The sequence below is a fragment of the Plectrocnemia conspersa genome, unplaced genomic scaffold (genome assembly GCF_051122295.1).
Source record: "Plectrocnemia conspersa isolate PC_06_02 unplaced genomic scaffold, ASM5112229v1 ptg000009l, whole genome shotgun sequence".
Lineage (NCBI taxonomy): Eukaryota > Metazoa > Arthropoda > Insecta > Trichoptera > Polycentropodidae > Plectrocnemia > Plectrocnemia conspersa.
In genome coordinates this window covers 9,260,865-9,279,384 of record NW_028277173.1, presented here as the reverse complement: position 1 = coordinate 9,279,384, position 18,520 = coordinate 9,260,865, and the positions used below count along the sequence as shown (strand labels likewise).

The following is an 18,520-nucleotide window of genomic DNA, read 5'->3' as shown; positions in this document are numbered from 1 at the left end:
TATATGGTCCCCTTTTAAAATTGTAAATTCTACAATTTTTAATACAATTTTCATTTTAATTTTTAATTTGATTTATTTTATACACTTTATGGATTGATAGTGTACCAAGGGCATTTAGTACATCATAGGAAATCAAATTTATCATATGTATTTAATGCGATTCAACGACCTGAACGAACGTTTAACATCAGATTTAGACACGTTCATGCTAAGACTATTTCTACCAATTATAAATCTTGTACAAGTTTCAAGTTTTAGAATAATCTTTTAATGTAATCATTTTTTATGATCAATTTAATTATTTTTTAAAAACTGTTTTAATGAATTCCTAAATATTTTGGTACGTCCAAATATGGTTATAATTTCAAATAGCATTAGGGAATAACAGTATTTTCCTATTTCCAAGGTATCGGGTTTTGTAATAAGAAATTACATTTTTTGTCTTCCACTGGAATTAATATATAATTGTCAATTTGAGTTTGGTAAGACTCTTTAAGAGATTTGATTTTTTCATTGAGCAATGTTTCAAAATATTGTAGTGCTTGTTTACCTGTTATGTAAGTGTAATTATTTTATTGCAAAACATTTTATTATTCGATTTTAGTGATTATTTTTAATATTTTTCTTAAAAACCATAAGATTTTATGTCTGTTTTTATCATCCAAATTTTAATGCCTAGAAATATTGGGCGATATTTAAAGCTAGTTATGGATAAAAAAAATATTTTGTCAAATATTGACAAAATATTCTTTTTATAATATCGCATTATTGCTAAAAGATTTTATTTCGATTTCCGAAAAATATTTAAAATACGGAATTTTTTTGAGCGTTGGGGCGTATCAAAGTCAAGTGTATCTAGTCCGGTTTTGTGCTGCGTTATATACACCGTCATACCAACACCACCTAGATAGTGGTGTTGTCTATAGCGTTGGACCGTGACGTCACGGCTATGAGAAAATCCTACGCGTTGGCCTTATAATACAGAATGGTGTTGGTCATACGCGTAAGCTGTACCCACAAAGATTTTATTTTCGTCAGCTTAGTAGTTCGATCGCAGTTAATTTATTTCTATTTAAAATTTATATGCAAATCGAATAAAACTAATTTTCAAAAAATAAATACATAATATGTTTATAAAATAAAGAAAATAAATTTAAAAATATAGTTTTTGTTCCCCCTCCTAACCGCATACCCTGTTTCAAAGTCACCGCACGCCACTGATGTATATCGTATGTATGGGGATTGGGAGCTATACTCGTATGTACGTAATAATTATTAAATAATAATATTTTCATTGCCTAATCATTTTAATTGTCATTACGCTCTGGCACATAAAATACTAATTTTACCGCCTATATCACGTGAATTTTTATTCTTTGTAAATTTCTCACAATTTACTTATATTTTGTATACCTAATTCCTAAAATATTCATTATTTGATTTTCTTCAAGTATTTTTGCGCCCATATGACTGTCTGCGCATTTGACGTACGCTATTTTGTTACACCGCTACTTTGGTAAACGCTCTTATAACGCAGCGCTCATATGACGGCGCTCATTTGACGCACGCTCTTTTTACCGGCTACCATTTCTTTTCTATGGATCGAAATGATCGTTAGAATGTCATCTACGTTAATTTATTGTTTCATATTTGACAGTTATTTGTAACAAAATAAATAATTTGAATATATATTTTTATGGAATAGATATTAACGTTTTAATTATAAATACCAAACTTCAACCTTTCCAATAGTTCTCTTTGTTGTAAATATATTTCAACGACTTTCATAAAGGTTTTAATAATAGATATAAAACTTTTTGTTTAAATATTTTTTATGATAAAATATATACTTCTTTTCACTTTCGTGATTAAAATTGACAGTTTTTTTAATAAAAAAATGGTATGTTTTTATAAATTGAATATTTATCGTAATGGAAAATCGGATTATTTAATAAGATCTTAATAAAATTATAATATTAAAATATTCACCGAGTTTCTAATCGACTCAAAATACTTCCATCGAGGTATGGAATATTTTAATTTTGGTAAAATTGAAATCTCCTCCCGTGATAATCGACATCTTTTGAATAATTCAAAAGTTCTCGACATAAATACTCGACCGGAGTGTTTCGTTCCGTAGTTAATCTTTTGATGCGCCAACTTTGGAATACCGAAAACTTTCCAACAAAGTCTCCGCCAGAATTTCGCGAAACTTTGCACTTGCTCGCACGATGGTATTGTGATAATTTGAGTACACCGAATTACACGGTTTATATTATGTAACGTGTTTACTTCGCGGAATGCATCGGAATTAATTGCAAGATTGCGTGTTTTAAGCATTAATTTCTGGAGTTTAAAGCTCTAATGAACTTGTGAGAAGTAAGGTATCTATATGAATATACAGAACACTGGACCATGATAAATTAGGTATTATTCAGTAAACTGAAAATAATGTCTGCTTTAGCAGACACTTATTCACTGTAATTAGAGCTGGAATAAAACATTTAGATGACCCCCAAAAAATTCAAAATATCAATAAATACTAATTGTAAAATAAAACATTATTGTTTGAAACAAAAATTACACTTAAGATAGAATATTATGTTTATATTTGTTAACTCATTTTGTAACGCCCAGATATTAGCAAAATATTGATCTCTACATAAAATTTGCTTTGCCATTTATTTTCCGGTATTACTTTTATTTCTAAAAATGTTAAATATCTTTTAATAGGTTGTCCATTACTTAATTATCTAAGTACTAAATTAAGCTAGTTGACATGTTGCAAATTTGGTATTCACTGATATACTAAAATATTTAGCTGTTTATGGATTTTTGTTTTGTTTAAAAAGTATTTTTATGTGTATTTTTGTGGTTCTTTCTTTCTCCTAATACAATAACCACGTAGTTTTTTAATGATAAATCCAGCACATTCCTTTTATCGTTTGAAACCTTTCTATACACTGATATAAAATAAAATAATATAAATAATAATAAAACTAACTGATATTCTTAAACTGTAGTATATATTTAATTATCCTGAACATCATATATAGTTTACTTGTTCATGAAAAACGTGCTGGAAAGAGATTGGGTTGAATACTATGGAGAGATGCTTTGTGCAAAGATTTGATAAAATATGTTTTACTATAAAATAAATTAATAATCTAGAGTCTCATAGGAATTTTTTTATCATATTCGTTTCACGCGATCACAAAAATACGTACTTTGAATAAATATTCGCACAGCGTTGCCTCATTTCTACTGAATGCAATTATATATGATATATATACTATATATATACATATAAGTTCTATGCTATTATATCACAATGTGAAGTAATATAGTCATCATCCCGTGAAACATGGTCCATCGCCACTTTATTAACGTTTCAATACCGTATTTCTGCAAAGTGCTGTTTTTCAGTACGGAATCAAAGCTTTTCAAAAATATTATTATGCAGGCTGTGACATTTCATACCTAACCGCAAATTCGACACCGCCCAGGTAGATTTTCATCATTTATACCCATACATTATATAATATTGCCAACTATATAACATTCAGAAAGCTGAGCTTTCTGTGACAAAAAATATATGAATTTCCATTTAAATGCGTATATTTATATCTGCCTTTCTCGGAAGATTCGCATCCGACACTTGTTCATGTAATAAAGCAAAAGTATGTTTGTCTTTATCTCTTTCTCTTTTTTTATATATGTATATACATATATATTTTTATTTCTTCCTTCTTACATATTTATATTTTTTTATATAGGCTGCGACCCCATTTAATGCTTACTGATCTCGAGAGTTCTTAGAATTTGATGAACACACTTGTGTTTTGATTATTTCTTTGATTCGATTCATGTTCATAAATTATTCGTATTGAAATATGTTTCCAGTTATATTATTTCTGAGGTAGAGAGACTTATTTTTGTGTTTCAAACAAATTGTTGTTTGTATCCTAGTATAATAATTTTGGAGCTATAATCAGTAAGTTTGCTGAATGGATCTTAAACGAGCAATCGTTACATAGGAATGGTATTATACCACCATTCATATATAAATATCGAATCGATATTTTCATACACAATAATTATTATATTGATCACCAAGCGACTTTCAAAGCAAAATATATAGACTTGTGTGTAGCTAAAATATTTTAATAATATTAACAAAACCTATTGAAGAAAATATTCTATCGTTTCAAGGATAGCAAATCGTCGAATTTGTTTATTTCATCTGGAGAAGTGCGCTCAAAGTCACATTGAGTGAATTCAAGTTAGAGTATCAGAATATGTTAAATTATCCAATTAAATTAAATTAAGATTATTGTGACCTAACAGGTTATCCTAATGCACCACGATCGTCAAAAAACAATATATAGCGTTAAAAAAATGTGAAAAAAATTAAATGGTACGAACTGGACCAGCTCCTCGTTGCTGACATTAAATTTATCAATGTGAGTCGGCTACATACCGGTAATACCGGTATTGACTATTTTTCTCTCTAACGGGTATCAAAAGAGGACGCGATCTTTATTCTCGAAGACGTTCCAAAACCTAAAACTGGTTTCCTCGAGAATAGTTCGAGGTTCGATTAATCGTATCCCAACGCTTCAAACACTTCACCCTCGGGATTATTTCAGAAAAATGGTTAAAAATAATCATCTTTTTATATTGCGATTTATTGTGTGATGTTGTATAAGAATGATATAATTTTTTTTTATTGATTATTATTTTTAATATTGCAATTTAATTTTTTTTATTAAAAGTTGCCTTGTTTGCTGTTTTTACAAATTCTGAAAATATCAAAGAAATGCATATGTATGTGTACACAATACTTTTTGTCAAATAAAATAACAATACCTTATAATTTTTGAAACACATAATGCAACCATACAATTCGGACAATGGTATTAAGTGTCTCTTTTATTTTTTTCCATTCGCATCCCTTTTTTTGTACACACGATACATGATCTCCATGGGTTTCCTAGGGTTGCAGATGGAGGGAACATATCTGGAAAGTATCTTTCGGTCAAGCGGTGGTCTTCCTTGTGGCTTTTTCTCCACCATTGACTTAATTTTAATTCCGAGGATGCTAAGGGGTATTCAATATTTGCTACAGATGATCATTTATACGATAAAAAAATGTCAGATCAAATAAAAAGATCACAAAAATCATACAACATAGCCACAGGGACAAACTAAACTTTGGTTTTAATTTTTATGGATTTTATATAAAAATATTTTACAATCGTAACATAAGTAGAACATTTGGAAAAATATTTGAAGCATTTGACAGAAGGCGTAGCTAGAATCCAAACGTGTTAAAAAACACTAGGACCATAAAGTGTCTGTTTTATTTCTTGATTTATGAGGGGCAAAAGTATTTGATACAAATGCACATATGAGAGAGCGCGTAGAATTGAAAGGTATTTCGTGGAATGAGTTTTTTTTAATATAGAGTTCTCACGCACCCGTGCGTGCATGCGTCTAACGCCAAATTCATTTTGCACGCATCGATGCGCGAATTCGGGTGAAGTGGAAAGGTGCTGAGATACAAGGACGGACAATAACCAAATATCATTTTCCTTATCCTTTACCTTTTTTGAATTTTTTCGATTTGGAGGATATTTTGTATTTCGATGATTCCAAATAATAGATTGATAGATCAATATTAAATAAACTCATTTTTATGAAACTTCTTCAAATATTAAGTTTGGAAAAATGAACAATTTAGGGTTAAAATTAAAGATAATATCAGTCAATAATCCATCATATAGGCAAAGTGTTGTATCATTGTAGAGAATTTAACCTACTAATCTCGTGTATCGATTACTACGATAAAAACAACCTTAAATTTAAATACAAGCTTAAAATGTCAAAGCACGTATTGCTTTATAGGCTAAAACAACAAAGCAATAATTCCAGTTCTTTAATGAAATGAACTCACTTTCCTTTTTTTATTATTTTTCTTTCGCTTAAATTGTACAAGGGTTTTTATTTTCCCTTAAATTATAACCACAAACGCTTTGTTTTATTATCTTATTATTTATTAAATTGCAGCTAAAAATATATAATGAATATCTGTATTTTTTTATATTATTGAAATAAACGTATATAATAATATAATAAAAAAATGTAGAAAAATTCATACTACAGTCGCTGATATTAAAAAGCATTAAAAAACCTGTGCCTTTAATACTTTTTGTTTATATAAATATTACACATTAATTTACAATTCCGTTTATCCATTTCTTACATTGATCAGTAAAAGTGATTAAAATAAGCATTTCTGTTTATTATTTATTATTATTATTAATAAAAAAATATTGCAATTTAACTTTCATCTACCATCTTTAAAATATTGTCTATTAAAATCCAAAACTACTGTTGCTACCATTACAATGATATCATGCAATAAAATCCAAATATACCTGTTTTGTAAGACAAATTTAATCTTCTATATAAATAAAAGGCAATTTTCGTATGTATGTACCCTATAGACTCAAAAACTACTGAACTGATTTTGCTAAGAATTTCACAGTTTGTTATAATTAGTGCTTGGAATGTTTAAAGAACAGTTCCAATAAAATCTGTTAAATAGCGCTGTTGTTTTTACAGTGTTATTGGGCCGCAAACACGATCGCGATAATTTTGACGTCATATAACGTCACATCGCAGCTGTCGTATTTTTCTTTGTTTAAATACTCAATTAAGTATCACAAGATCAATAATTACAAGTATGTATATTGAATTTAGAGAATCTATGATTTTATCATATAGCAATATCAAAAACAAAACAATAAGGAAACATAAAAAACTGAATTATTCCACATGTCATTTTAATTGAATACATGAATTGATATCGAACTTCTATTGTATTTATTTAATTCATATACATATCTACTCAAATTTAGCACCAGCGCTAGTAATATAAAACAGCATTTGTATAGTATTTTATATGTAAATTAATAGTCTCGTGTATGTTATTCCACTTTAGTCTTTTAAATGCAATTCATAAAATTGTATTATGTATTTTTCTGGGAATATAAAAGTTTTCAAATTTAAAAAGGGGATGCTGCTGGAGCTATTATTAAATATATATAAATATGTACTTCTAGTTAAACTCATGTAGTTCTTGGTAACATATACCATTAAACTTATATTATAGAATAAAATAAGATTTTATTATAGAATACCATTTACTATTCAAATATAATTAAATCATAAATTCAGATATATTGTAAACATGCAACTCAAATATTGATCATATTTGTAAATTTTAAAAATACATATGAATCTATTGACTGACCTAAATATTTTGTATCGTTATTAATAACACGAATTATAGAACATGTACCTGTGTAGTTGTGTACGAATCGCCGTTTCTATAGCGCGTGACTTGTTGTTTTCTTCTGACGTAGTGATAACATACAGCTTTCCACCTACGGAATAAAAAATACATACAATCAATATTAAAGTATATGTACCCACATGAAATATGATAGAAAAGGAATTTGTTAAAGCACCAAATTATTAACAGGCGTATCGCGCAGTATAATTTAGTAATTAAAAACTGGAAAGAGCTTTAATATTTTTTAATTAAAATAAATGCTACTTGTATTGCCTTTGAAACAAATTTAATTAAACCTGATATTTTATTCTGATATTTGACTACATAAACTAATACAAACTATCATTATTTCGCTTACTAAAATGTAATTATTTTGTTAAACTTTTGTATGCAGTGTTTTTATTTTAATTAATATACGAAAAATAAGTTGCTTAAAGAAAAACTTCATTTTCATATAATTTTTAAATGTGATACATCTTCATACGGAGCAAGTGAATCTGATTAGAAATGAAACACTAATTAATTTAAAATTTTGCTACGATAAACTTTTAAGTTAAAAAAATTACTTGCATTATGTTGAACAGTAATTAACTCATTAAGTTTAACAGTTAATTAACTTAATTTTGCGATTCACGGCCAGTATATAACTCGCCAACATATCGATTTCGAGAAATTAAGTGAGTTCACTCTTGCGAAGTCAATTCGCAAGAGTGAACTCTCAAATTAATTGTGGGTTACCAACACGACTCACAGCAACGTCTTCTCTCATATTGAATTTAAATATAATCGGATTGACTTTGATATGTTAAGATAATTGCGTATTGAAAGTAAACATTTCCATTGTGTGATACGATACCTCTAATATTTTACTATTAAATTATTAGTGACGGGGAATATTATTAGATTTTGAGCTTAATATTTTATCTTAAGAGATCTTACGTGATATAATCGCATAAAATGCTGTTTACGTAATAAATAAAACCAAGATTTTATCCGGGTCTTCGGTTAATTGGCATTTTTGACAAGGGTTTTATTAGAATATAGCTATTTTTTCGTAGAAAATAATGAGAGGGATGATAATGTCTGTTAGATGAGACATGCTGACGTGATGTATTTTGTGTGTGTAAAATATACTATATAATATACGTATGTATTTATGAGTGTGCGTGTGAGTAAATGTTTGTTGAAGGTAAATAGAAAAGAGAGAAATTTCCTTTATTTAAAAGCTTTTGTGCAAAAGCTCGAAGAGTCCGGAAATAAGGTTAGTCTCGAGTCTTTCGAAGAAAACTGAAAGTATGGTCGCTATGGGGTATAAAAAAGCGTCTGCTCCTAATCTTGTTTCAACAACACAACTTTATTTAAAAAAAACTATACATATTAAACGTGTAAAATATTATTTTATGAAAAATACACAATTATTTTAGCATTATATTATTTTTGGCCAAAGCTGATACATAGTATTATTTAAAGAAATATTTTAGAAGTTCTTACTGCAGTAATTATTCACAGAATATTTAAATAAGTATTCTCTAATATTATTAGAAATGCTTAAAAATATTATCATTAAAATCTTTCATATAATTTTAAAATACGGTTTTTAACCAGACGCGTATGGTAAGATACTTTACTTTTCACTCGCTCGCGTGTTAAGTGAAGAGAGTGAGTGAGAGATAAGGGCGTGTGGAACGTATGTAACGCACACCCTTATCTCTCTCTCACTCTCGTAATTTAACAAGCGAGTGAGCAAAAAGGAAAGTATCCAATTCCATTATTATTTTTATTTTTTAATTTAACGCAATAATAAAAAATACTATACATACAAAAATATAATAAACTCTGTAAAAAATGTAGTCTTTTGTTATCTAGCTAAATTATCAGCACAATAGTAAAAAATATCACGTTGAAAAGAAAATAAATTTAGTAAGGATTTTTAATACAGAAAAGTTTTGTAAAGCAATTGGTTTTAATTTTTAATTAAAAAAATATGCAAGGATTTATGAACTGACTTAATATATTTAATAGTAATTTTGTAATCTAAATGCTAAATTCTGACCCTACATAAATTTATTTCGTCCAGACTTCGGTCGTAATATCTCTTCAAGGATCATACTATCAAAAGCATTCGGTTCAGTCTGGGATACATCTGTCAACGATCTAATCCGCCCTAACGTCACACTTTAATCACACTGTAACATCTGAGACGAGGTGCAGTACTTATTTAGGGTTAAAGTTTCCGTCTATTAAGCCACGGAAGCTCCCCGTAGAGCATGACCGTTGTATCCGGAAAACTTCTCGTCGGCTGTTCCGGAACACGTCGTACTAAGTGTGTGCACAGTGATCCGAAAATGTTTTATAATGTCAAACTTATTTTATAACTTTGACCTCGAATCACGAAATAATTTGGGTTGGTAATATTCGGTTACCGTGATTTCCCATGGGTGTGATCTATGTAAAGATATAAGGTAATCCCGAAATGGATGTCGTTTTTTTAATGTAGAAAATTGTTTTTATGTTAGTGATTTTAAATATATATTATTTTTTTCTTAGCTCTCAGACAATTGTTTTAATTCTATTAGCACTAAATGTTAAAGGCTGATTAAAAATATTCCAATAGCACCCTTTTGCTTTTTGGTTTATATCTCGTTTAGAAAGTGTTCCATTAATCAAAATAAATAGTAGTCGGAAGGAGCAAGGTCTGGACTATAAGGTGGATGAGATCGGTTTTGAATTTGTCGGCCAGTTGATAAATAATTTGAGTAGGGTTTGTTTTTATTTCTGCAGCCAGGACATCATATTTGCTGGTCTCTTACGACCTTTTTTAAGCCGATTTTTTAAAATAAATTTATATAACATGCAATTTTGTATAAAAATTTTGGGGACTATTTTTTTTAAATATCGGAATATGGAATCTATATGGGCATCAACAAAAACATGACTGTAATAATCTAATTTTAAACTTATATCGTAAAAAATAAGTAATGTTTCATATTTAATGTTTTTAAACATACGGAAAGTATCAATTTCACGAGTGATTTTAAATATAAATTTTCAAGCTTAGAAAAGAATCTTTCGACTAAATTCTGGCTGGATATATGAATATAACAATACTGTTTTCTTTAGTTGACATTTTTTTAATTCTTCAGTTCAGTCAAATTTTCATTACTTAATTTATCAAGTCAGGACTTTGATCATGAATTTTGCAGTCTAGTGATTCTACTATGTTAAGTGTATGTTAATTTATCCGGAAGGGCAAAAAATAAAAATAAGTTAAATTCAATTTTATACCTCATGTTCATTTTACATGAAAATTGTGTAACGTTAAGCTATGTTATCAACCACTGTTTTATGGTATTTTATCACTTTTTTGCTATTTGTTTTTTATGCACATATATTTTCTCTAAATATGTTCAATTAAATATTATATTTACATATTTAAATGTATTGTATGTATACAGATTTTATGTACGAATATTTTTCCACTACGCTTTACGGCATATTCAATTTAAAAATATGTTCGAAAATTTATCTTGAAAATTCGACATGAGTGAAATTTTCCCATAACGATGTTATTGGAAAATATTATTTGTTTATGATATATTTATGTATGTTTATGGAAATTTTATTCTGTTTCAGCTAAAAGCAAACTTAAAAAACGCAATTCCTATATAAATGGAAATAAGTATTTAAAAGGGTCTTTCTGTGTTAAAAAATATATGGTGTATACCGCCACTTAAATTTACTTCGATAAAACAATTATCGCTTGAATTTTTAACGAGGGCACATCGCAAATGACGGCGATGGTGGTTAATAATATATAGAATTATCTGACGTTGTCGCCATGTATATTTTATATCGAGTATTTTTATTCTAGTCTCTATATAGCCTTTGGAAATAGGTATATATTTTTGTGACGTGGTGTAGTGTTCTCAATAATTTTCTTTTCTTAAGAAATTTGTTGATTTTTTAAGAAGTTTCATTAAATGTTTTACAGCCGCTGATTTTTTAATACAGCTGCAGATGTTTAAAAATATACATGGGGTCTTGGTATTTTAATTGCAAAAAAATGTTAACGATTTTCTTAACTACTTTTGTCGGCGTTATTTCTGCTTTAGTAATATAATAACTACATTTATATTATAAATAATCAGATAAAAAGAAACCTCTTAGCGCGGAAATCGTCAGATTGCAAAAATGTACAGAAGCTTTCGACAGTGTTAGGCCACTTGCCTTTTGGTGAACATATTTATCTAGTTTTGTCTACTACATATCGCTCGAGCCGGTAAATATAATGTTTTACAAACATTTAAAAAAATACAATTTATTTTTGGTCTACCCTGTATTAAATTAATTTTGGCCAATGGGAATATATAAGTATATCTGTGTCTTTGATTACAAAAGTTATGAAGACAAGAATACAAAACATTAAAATCACATAACACACATACGAATTTTAATACGTGTATTCTATTTTCAACAGGAAATTCTACGCGATAGCATAAATTATGTATGAAAAGTTTAACCTTAACCTTTAAAATACCATTAGTTGATTATTATTAGCGTGTTTTTGGATAATGGACGCTAACTTTAGCATTAATTACGTCGACTCTGAGACGTCGCCCTAATGGAGGTCACTATTTCAAAGAACTAATCAAAATCAATTTGTTTACTTACCAAACTTTCGGTTTGGCCAGCCGCATCGCTCTCACCCTGTCGACCACGGCATTCACGTCCACCCTGTGTGCCAACTGTAGTCTGGCCGTACAGTGATAGCACTCGACCAGGTACACCAGATACAAGAGGCCCATAAATGCCACTGGTATGTAAATGTATCCATCGTCGCACGGTGACATTTGTCGAGTCCGCTTTATGGGATATCTGGAATTTTTAATAATATATTACATACTGAAACTTGACAGTCATGAGCCCAATGCGTTGCAATGGGTAAATTATTAATATATTTATACTTACACTGAAGCAAGTCTGGAAATTAGAGAACATCTGCTTTTTTAATTGTTAATTATTTATATTTGGAGATATGTTTTAAAAGTTTTCGAAATCGGGTATAAATATAAAATCCTTTTTTATTATGACCGCATCTAATATTTTGCTTAGGATTCAATATATACAAATGTATTAATTAATTAATTATTATGTGTTTGAAGCGGTCGTGTCACTTCTTGTGAAGTTCGTTCGTTCAGTGATCACTCTTCTCTGTGTAATAAATCAGAATCAGAAACAAATTGGTTGTGAAATCATCTAAAGATTTTATTAAATAGTTATAAATACATATCTCAAAGTAATGCAGTTTTTCTTTGATCAATTAATACAGTATTTTATCTTAATTCTTACTCTCCTGGAAGCATGGAGAGTATATGTTTAGTTCTTTTAAATAAGAAAATAAATTTCCATAAAGTTCGTTAATCTGTGTGTAATTTGTTGTATCATTTTTAGATACATAATTATTTAACCAGTATTACCTTTTTGAAATCCAAAATTAATCTTGATTATTGTTATATCTGATTTCGAAAACTTTCTTGATAGATCTGCTTTTATCGCAATATCACTAGAAGCATGAATCAGTATTTTTATTAATAACGACCTTTTTATATATAAAAAACGATTTTACTGTAGGGAGTCAAATAATTAATGGATATACTGATCAAATATATATCTGTTTGTGGGGTTGAAGTATGGTAATGGTAAATCGTTCCAGGGTTAAAGCTTGCACGTCCAAGGGTATATAAATCATATATGTATGAACACAGTCTAAAGATGGTTTAAGTTTAATCGGGTTCAAAGGGTGGTTTTAACTACAATATATGCGAGAAACGGTAGCGGTTTGGTGAACATTGTTATGTTAACATAAACATTTGGTTTCGGTTGTTCTAAACGTGCGTTAATCGGGTATAATGTTTAAATATAATATTATTATTATTATTAGTAGGTTCAAACTATTAGTTTACCATTGGATTCAATTTAAGAGCGGTTTGGCAATCTGACAGGTTCATCTAGTTAAATTTTGGAAGCATGCCCAAAATGTATTCTCTTCATTATAATGCTGCACCATTGTCGGATTAAAAAAAGTTATGTTACGAGTTTATATAATATAAATAAATACATGTTACATAATATATTTAATTTAAAAATATGATTTAAGCATTTAACATATGTACTTAGTAATAATTAGTAAAAGTATAATAATTTATGATATTAAATATATAAAAAATAATTATAGAGAAAAGTATTGTAATTGTTTGTTTTCTTTCATTATTCTTCACTATAATATGTATTAAGTAATCCTGAAATTAATGTGCTTTGGTCGTTGACAGCTGAGTACGTCTTATATTATATCTGTGTTGGTACAAATCTGACTTCACTTCACTTAATTAAGCCAAGTGGACAATTAATGTTATATGAATTTCATAAAAAAAATCGGAAATTACAGCCACTAAAAACATTTGTGAACTGGAAAGTGATTCATTACATATCCGTAAACGTTAAAGAGGGTTCAAAAAAAATGTGGGAAAGCATCAAAAATAGACGATGAAGTCTTGGCTGCAGATATAGAAGCAAATCCTACGCATACTATCCGTCAATTGGCCGAGATACTAAAGCAGTACTTTTTTTCGATCATTTGCTAATCAGAGATTATAAGTGAATGTTTTACGACAACAATCGTCGCAGAAGACGATGGTTGTCAGGTCAAGTAGCGAAACTTGAAAGCAGGGCTCATTGTAGAAACATTTTTTTTTGTGTATATGCTGAGATTTTAAATGAATTGTGCATTACGAAACTCTTAAACATGGCCAAACAATTGATCAGTTGGCTTGTTTATACGAAAAAAAAGGTCCGCTGCTCGACTTTTGTTAATAAACACAATAATGAGCGTCCCCATGTGGCGAAACTGACTCATAATAAAATCAAAGTATTTGGCTGGAAGATTTTACCTCATAACATTAAATTTGGAATTATCTAATTTATATGTTAGTGCTAAATTTTGATAAAGTATAGAATGAATTAGACAAAGTTTCGAGTATACTTTCCCTAGATAATGTATGCTTTACCTAGTGAGTATGTAAATTATCCGACGTGAACTTTGTCAGACAAGCATGTTTGATAACAAACAGAGCAAAAAAAAAAAATCGTTTGACAGACTAAGCGAGCGAAATAAATTTAATTCAATTTTTGTGCCTTGAACACAAATAATGAAAATTCAATTAAATTAATTTTATAGTTTTCATTTTTAATGCTTAGTACAATATTTTGTTTATAAGCTATTTATGTTTCATTTTAATTGATTAATTGTGCAAATATATCCAATATTGTGATAAACACAATTTTTAATTTTATTGTTTTACATTTCTGTAAAAGTAAGACTAAATTTATTAATATATTTAATATTTATTAAATTAATAAACTCAATATTAATGATTAAATTTAGTAATATTATTTTAATAAGTTATAAAAAGCTATAAATATACTTTCTATTCTTATAACTCACCTTAGATAAATTATTATTTGATTTTTATTATATAATCTTATTTATTATATATTTATTATATAAAATAAAAGTTATAAGAAGCTCTAACATTTTAGACTTAAAAATTAATCCTTTTATTTTTGGTTTGGCCCAAGCTAATAACTCAGCTACAATTATTTCTTAACTAAATAAATAAATTTAATTCCAAAGATCTATATTTAGCTGAATTATATTTTTTTGGTCAAAATACATTTTAAATAGAATAAGTCTAAATTCAAGGCTGATATAAATTGGTTGTACATATTAATTTTATAATAAATAATTATTAACTTTTTTATTTATCTATAAAAGATGTAAATAATAAACGTTGAAATACCGCAATTTATATGTAAGCCCACCAACGTACTAATTTAAATGAAAAACATACAAACAGTTCGCTTTGATCTGACATTTCATGAATAAACAATCTTAATTATGAATCCTCTAATTAAAAATTGAATTAATTCAACCTCGAATAATTAATTTCATTTAATAACTTTCTCAAAACAACATTATGTTAATAAATCGATATTTTTATTTAAAACATAACTATAATATATTGGAAAGTTAATTATCGATTATAAACATAATTTTTTGGTTCTTTTTGTAAATTGCTGTTTGCGAAAAATCATACGCATCAAACAAATCGATTTTTCACACTAGGTGTTGTTACACGCACATGACGTCAATGCCTTATTTAAACCTTTTTTTCGGATAGCGAATAATATATTTTATTAGAGAGCGCACGTTAGCTTTCCCCCTTGAAACCTTTGTGTGATTTAATTTACATTTTTACGTATAAACATCATTATTAGGTACTATATACACAATGCGGTAATCTGATTTTTTAGCTGGTATATAAAAGGACCTGAAATACGACATTATGCAAATGAAAGGTGATATTTGAATACATCAATTCGAATGCTATTTGCCACCACAGATTTTATATATAAGAAGTTAACATTTATAAAATCAATAATAAAATGTACCTGATATATATCAAAACTTATCGTAGACATTTTAACTGCTCAGAAAATAATTTTATACTATTTTAAGAAATATTTCTGAAAAACCCGTATTACGCGGTTTATAAATTAAAAAATTCTCTACCATTTTATCAGATACAACCTCTGTCTATTTGTGAAAAATCCAATAGTATTTGATTAATCTCATCTATTGGTTGCTTTTGAATTTCTTATATTTGTTCGAAGTCTGCTGGTTGTTCTTCAATATCTTCTCTTTCTCTAACATTTTTATTATTTTTCACCCATTGCTCGATATTTATTTTTGAAAAAACAACCGTATTAAAATATATTGTTTGATTAAGCGAGATTTGCTCTATTTCCTTACGTCTTTTTGTATTTTGACTCTAGATACGTATGTTTGTTTCATAACTTAAAATATTATGATATATAGTGATTTAAATATTTTTGCACTAACGGAATAAATTATTTTTATCCACTTTTGGACAGCCTCGCAACACTTTTATAATTTTTTGCAATCACAATGTCATAGTGAAAATGTTTTGTTTTTAAAAAGCGTTGATTAATTTTACCCTTTGATTAATGTTTAAATTTATACAAATATTACTATGATATAAAATACATAACTTTGCGAAAAATCGCAACGAATGCTTGATTAAAACTAATTAGAATTAACGATTTTCAACTGTCGTTTTGCGGACTAAAAATATTTCGTCACCGAATGAAGACGATAGCCGTGTATTCGCATGTATTCTCGGAAATACGCATTAACGTGCGCGCGTAAACGCGCCATTGACTTTTGTTATATATATAAATTAAATTATTTTTTCCTACGGAGTGCGACTGACTTCGCAATTCTTCAAAATTAATTTGGGAGCCATACAGGCCCAGAAGAACGCACTGTCTTTAACTTTTCAATGCCGTATTTAAATACGACATTGATAAGTGTAAAATTATTATAAGCTATGACCAGTATGAAGGCTGAAATCTTAAGCTATAAGCCAAGGGTGGCCAACCCAAATGATATTGCGGGCCACTTTGGAAATGCATCATAACTCTGCGGGCCACATATAAAATTATATAATATATCTCTATCTTAAATTTAGATACTCTATGGAAATTTTTTGTAGTAAAAAATTGTTTATAGAGTATTGGCCATAATAAAATAAATATATTTTGTAAAAGTGTGATGAATCTCGCGGGCCGGATAAATGTTCAAGGCGAGCCGAATGCGGCCCGCGGGCCGCGGGTACAAGGTAGCGATTTAGCGGAAGCCGAACAAGATTCCTCGAAAACAGAACTAAATATGTTTAGTAAATTAAAAAAATATCGCTCTAGTTTTCTTTTAGTTAATTTAAATTATCCTTTAAATAAAATAATTACTTAGTTTTTATAAATATTATTTTAACTTTTATATATAGTCATATTTATTGCATTATATAATATTATACGAGCAAAAATCTATATTTGAAACCGTTGGCATATTTCTACGGTTACATAACTGATTTTCAATTTTCGTTTGTTCTAAGGATTGTATATGAAACATCGAACAGAGGGTTGGCCAGACTCCAAGGCGCCTGGCTTTTCGGCGCCGAACAACCTCCACAAAAACATTTTCAACACAAAAACATGGTTGTACAAGTATTCGCTACGTGTTACAAACTTCGCGTTGCCCCGTGTAAAAAAAATAAAAGCATACGTTGGAAAAAATATAGTTTAAATACGCCAATGCGGTGTACGAATACGTTATGGTTGTCCTTCATTGAAAAAAAAATTTTATGTTGTCGGTTTAGTTCAAAGCTACGTATTTCATATTTTACATTCGAAATATATGTACGTATAATATATATATATATAACTTTTATTTCAAGAATTGGAAGAATGGTAGAAGGAAATTATATTCGAATCAAGAAAATTAAAATTAACGTTTAAAATATTTTTGTATCAAGTGGTTACTTTGCATCAAAATGATTGATTGTATTGGACTTAATTTAATATTAAATTTGTGGTAAGTTTTATAAAATATGATTGCATAATAAAAAAAAAACATGATACAAATTTATTAGGGTGCCTCACTAATTTTGAAAACTTTGTATATCTACTATATATATAATTTTAAGGGTAATAGTCAAATTAATATTGCCCAGGCTAACTGATAAATGAATAATTAAAATTATTTCAATGTTACGTAATTGAGATATTTTCCCTAAAAAAAATATTATTTGCTCTTGCTCTCTAAAGTGATTAAATTCCAAGCTACAAATCCTACGTTAAGATATCACGTAGAAGGAAAACGACTCTCATCGTCTTAGTCAAACTAAAAGGTTTTTCTTTCTTGACCCAATTCTACTATTACCTGTATGCAAGTCGTTCATGAAACGTGACTTTAATAACCGAACTAACATTGTCAAAAATTTGATATTTTTGTTTATGTTCTATCTTGTATTTCTTTAAATATAAATTTTATTATTTGTTAATAAATTGAGTTATCTAATGCATTTTAACATATTATCGTGACACAATAAATTAAAGTAAACGATAGTTAAAATCGAGAGGTAAACAAACTTGTAATAAAATGTCACTAGAGTTAATCAAATTAATTTTCGCCATTGTAATACGGGTGTGTTAGGTTGTTGGGAATGTGGAAAATATGGTAAT

General features: G+C 28.4%; 1 protein-coding gene across 1 annotated transcript in view; it reads right to left on the bottom strand.

The window, feature by feature from the left end:
- LOC148231856 (uncharacterized) overlaps positions 1–18,520 on the bottom strand; it is a 121,135-nt gene that overhangs the window by 7,610 nt on the left and 95,005 nt on the right. The window contains exons 3-4 of the mRNA XM_088192296.1: positions 12,032–12,235; positions 7,367–7,451 (exon numbers count right to left, since the gene is read on the bottom strand). Of these exons, the coding sequence (XP_088048422.1) occupies positions 7,367–7,451; positions 12,032–12,235 (289 nt within the window). The remainder of the gene's footprint in view (positions 1–7,366; positions 7,452–12,031; positions 12,236–18,520) is intronic.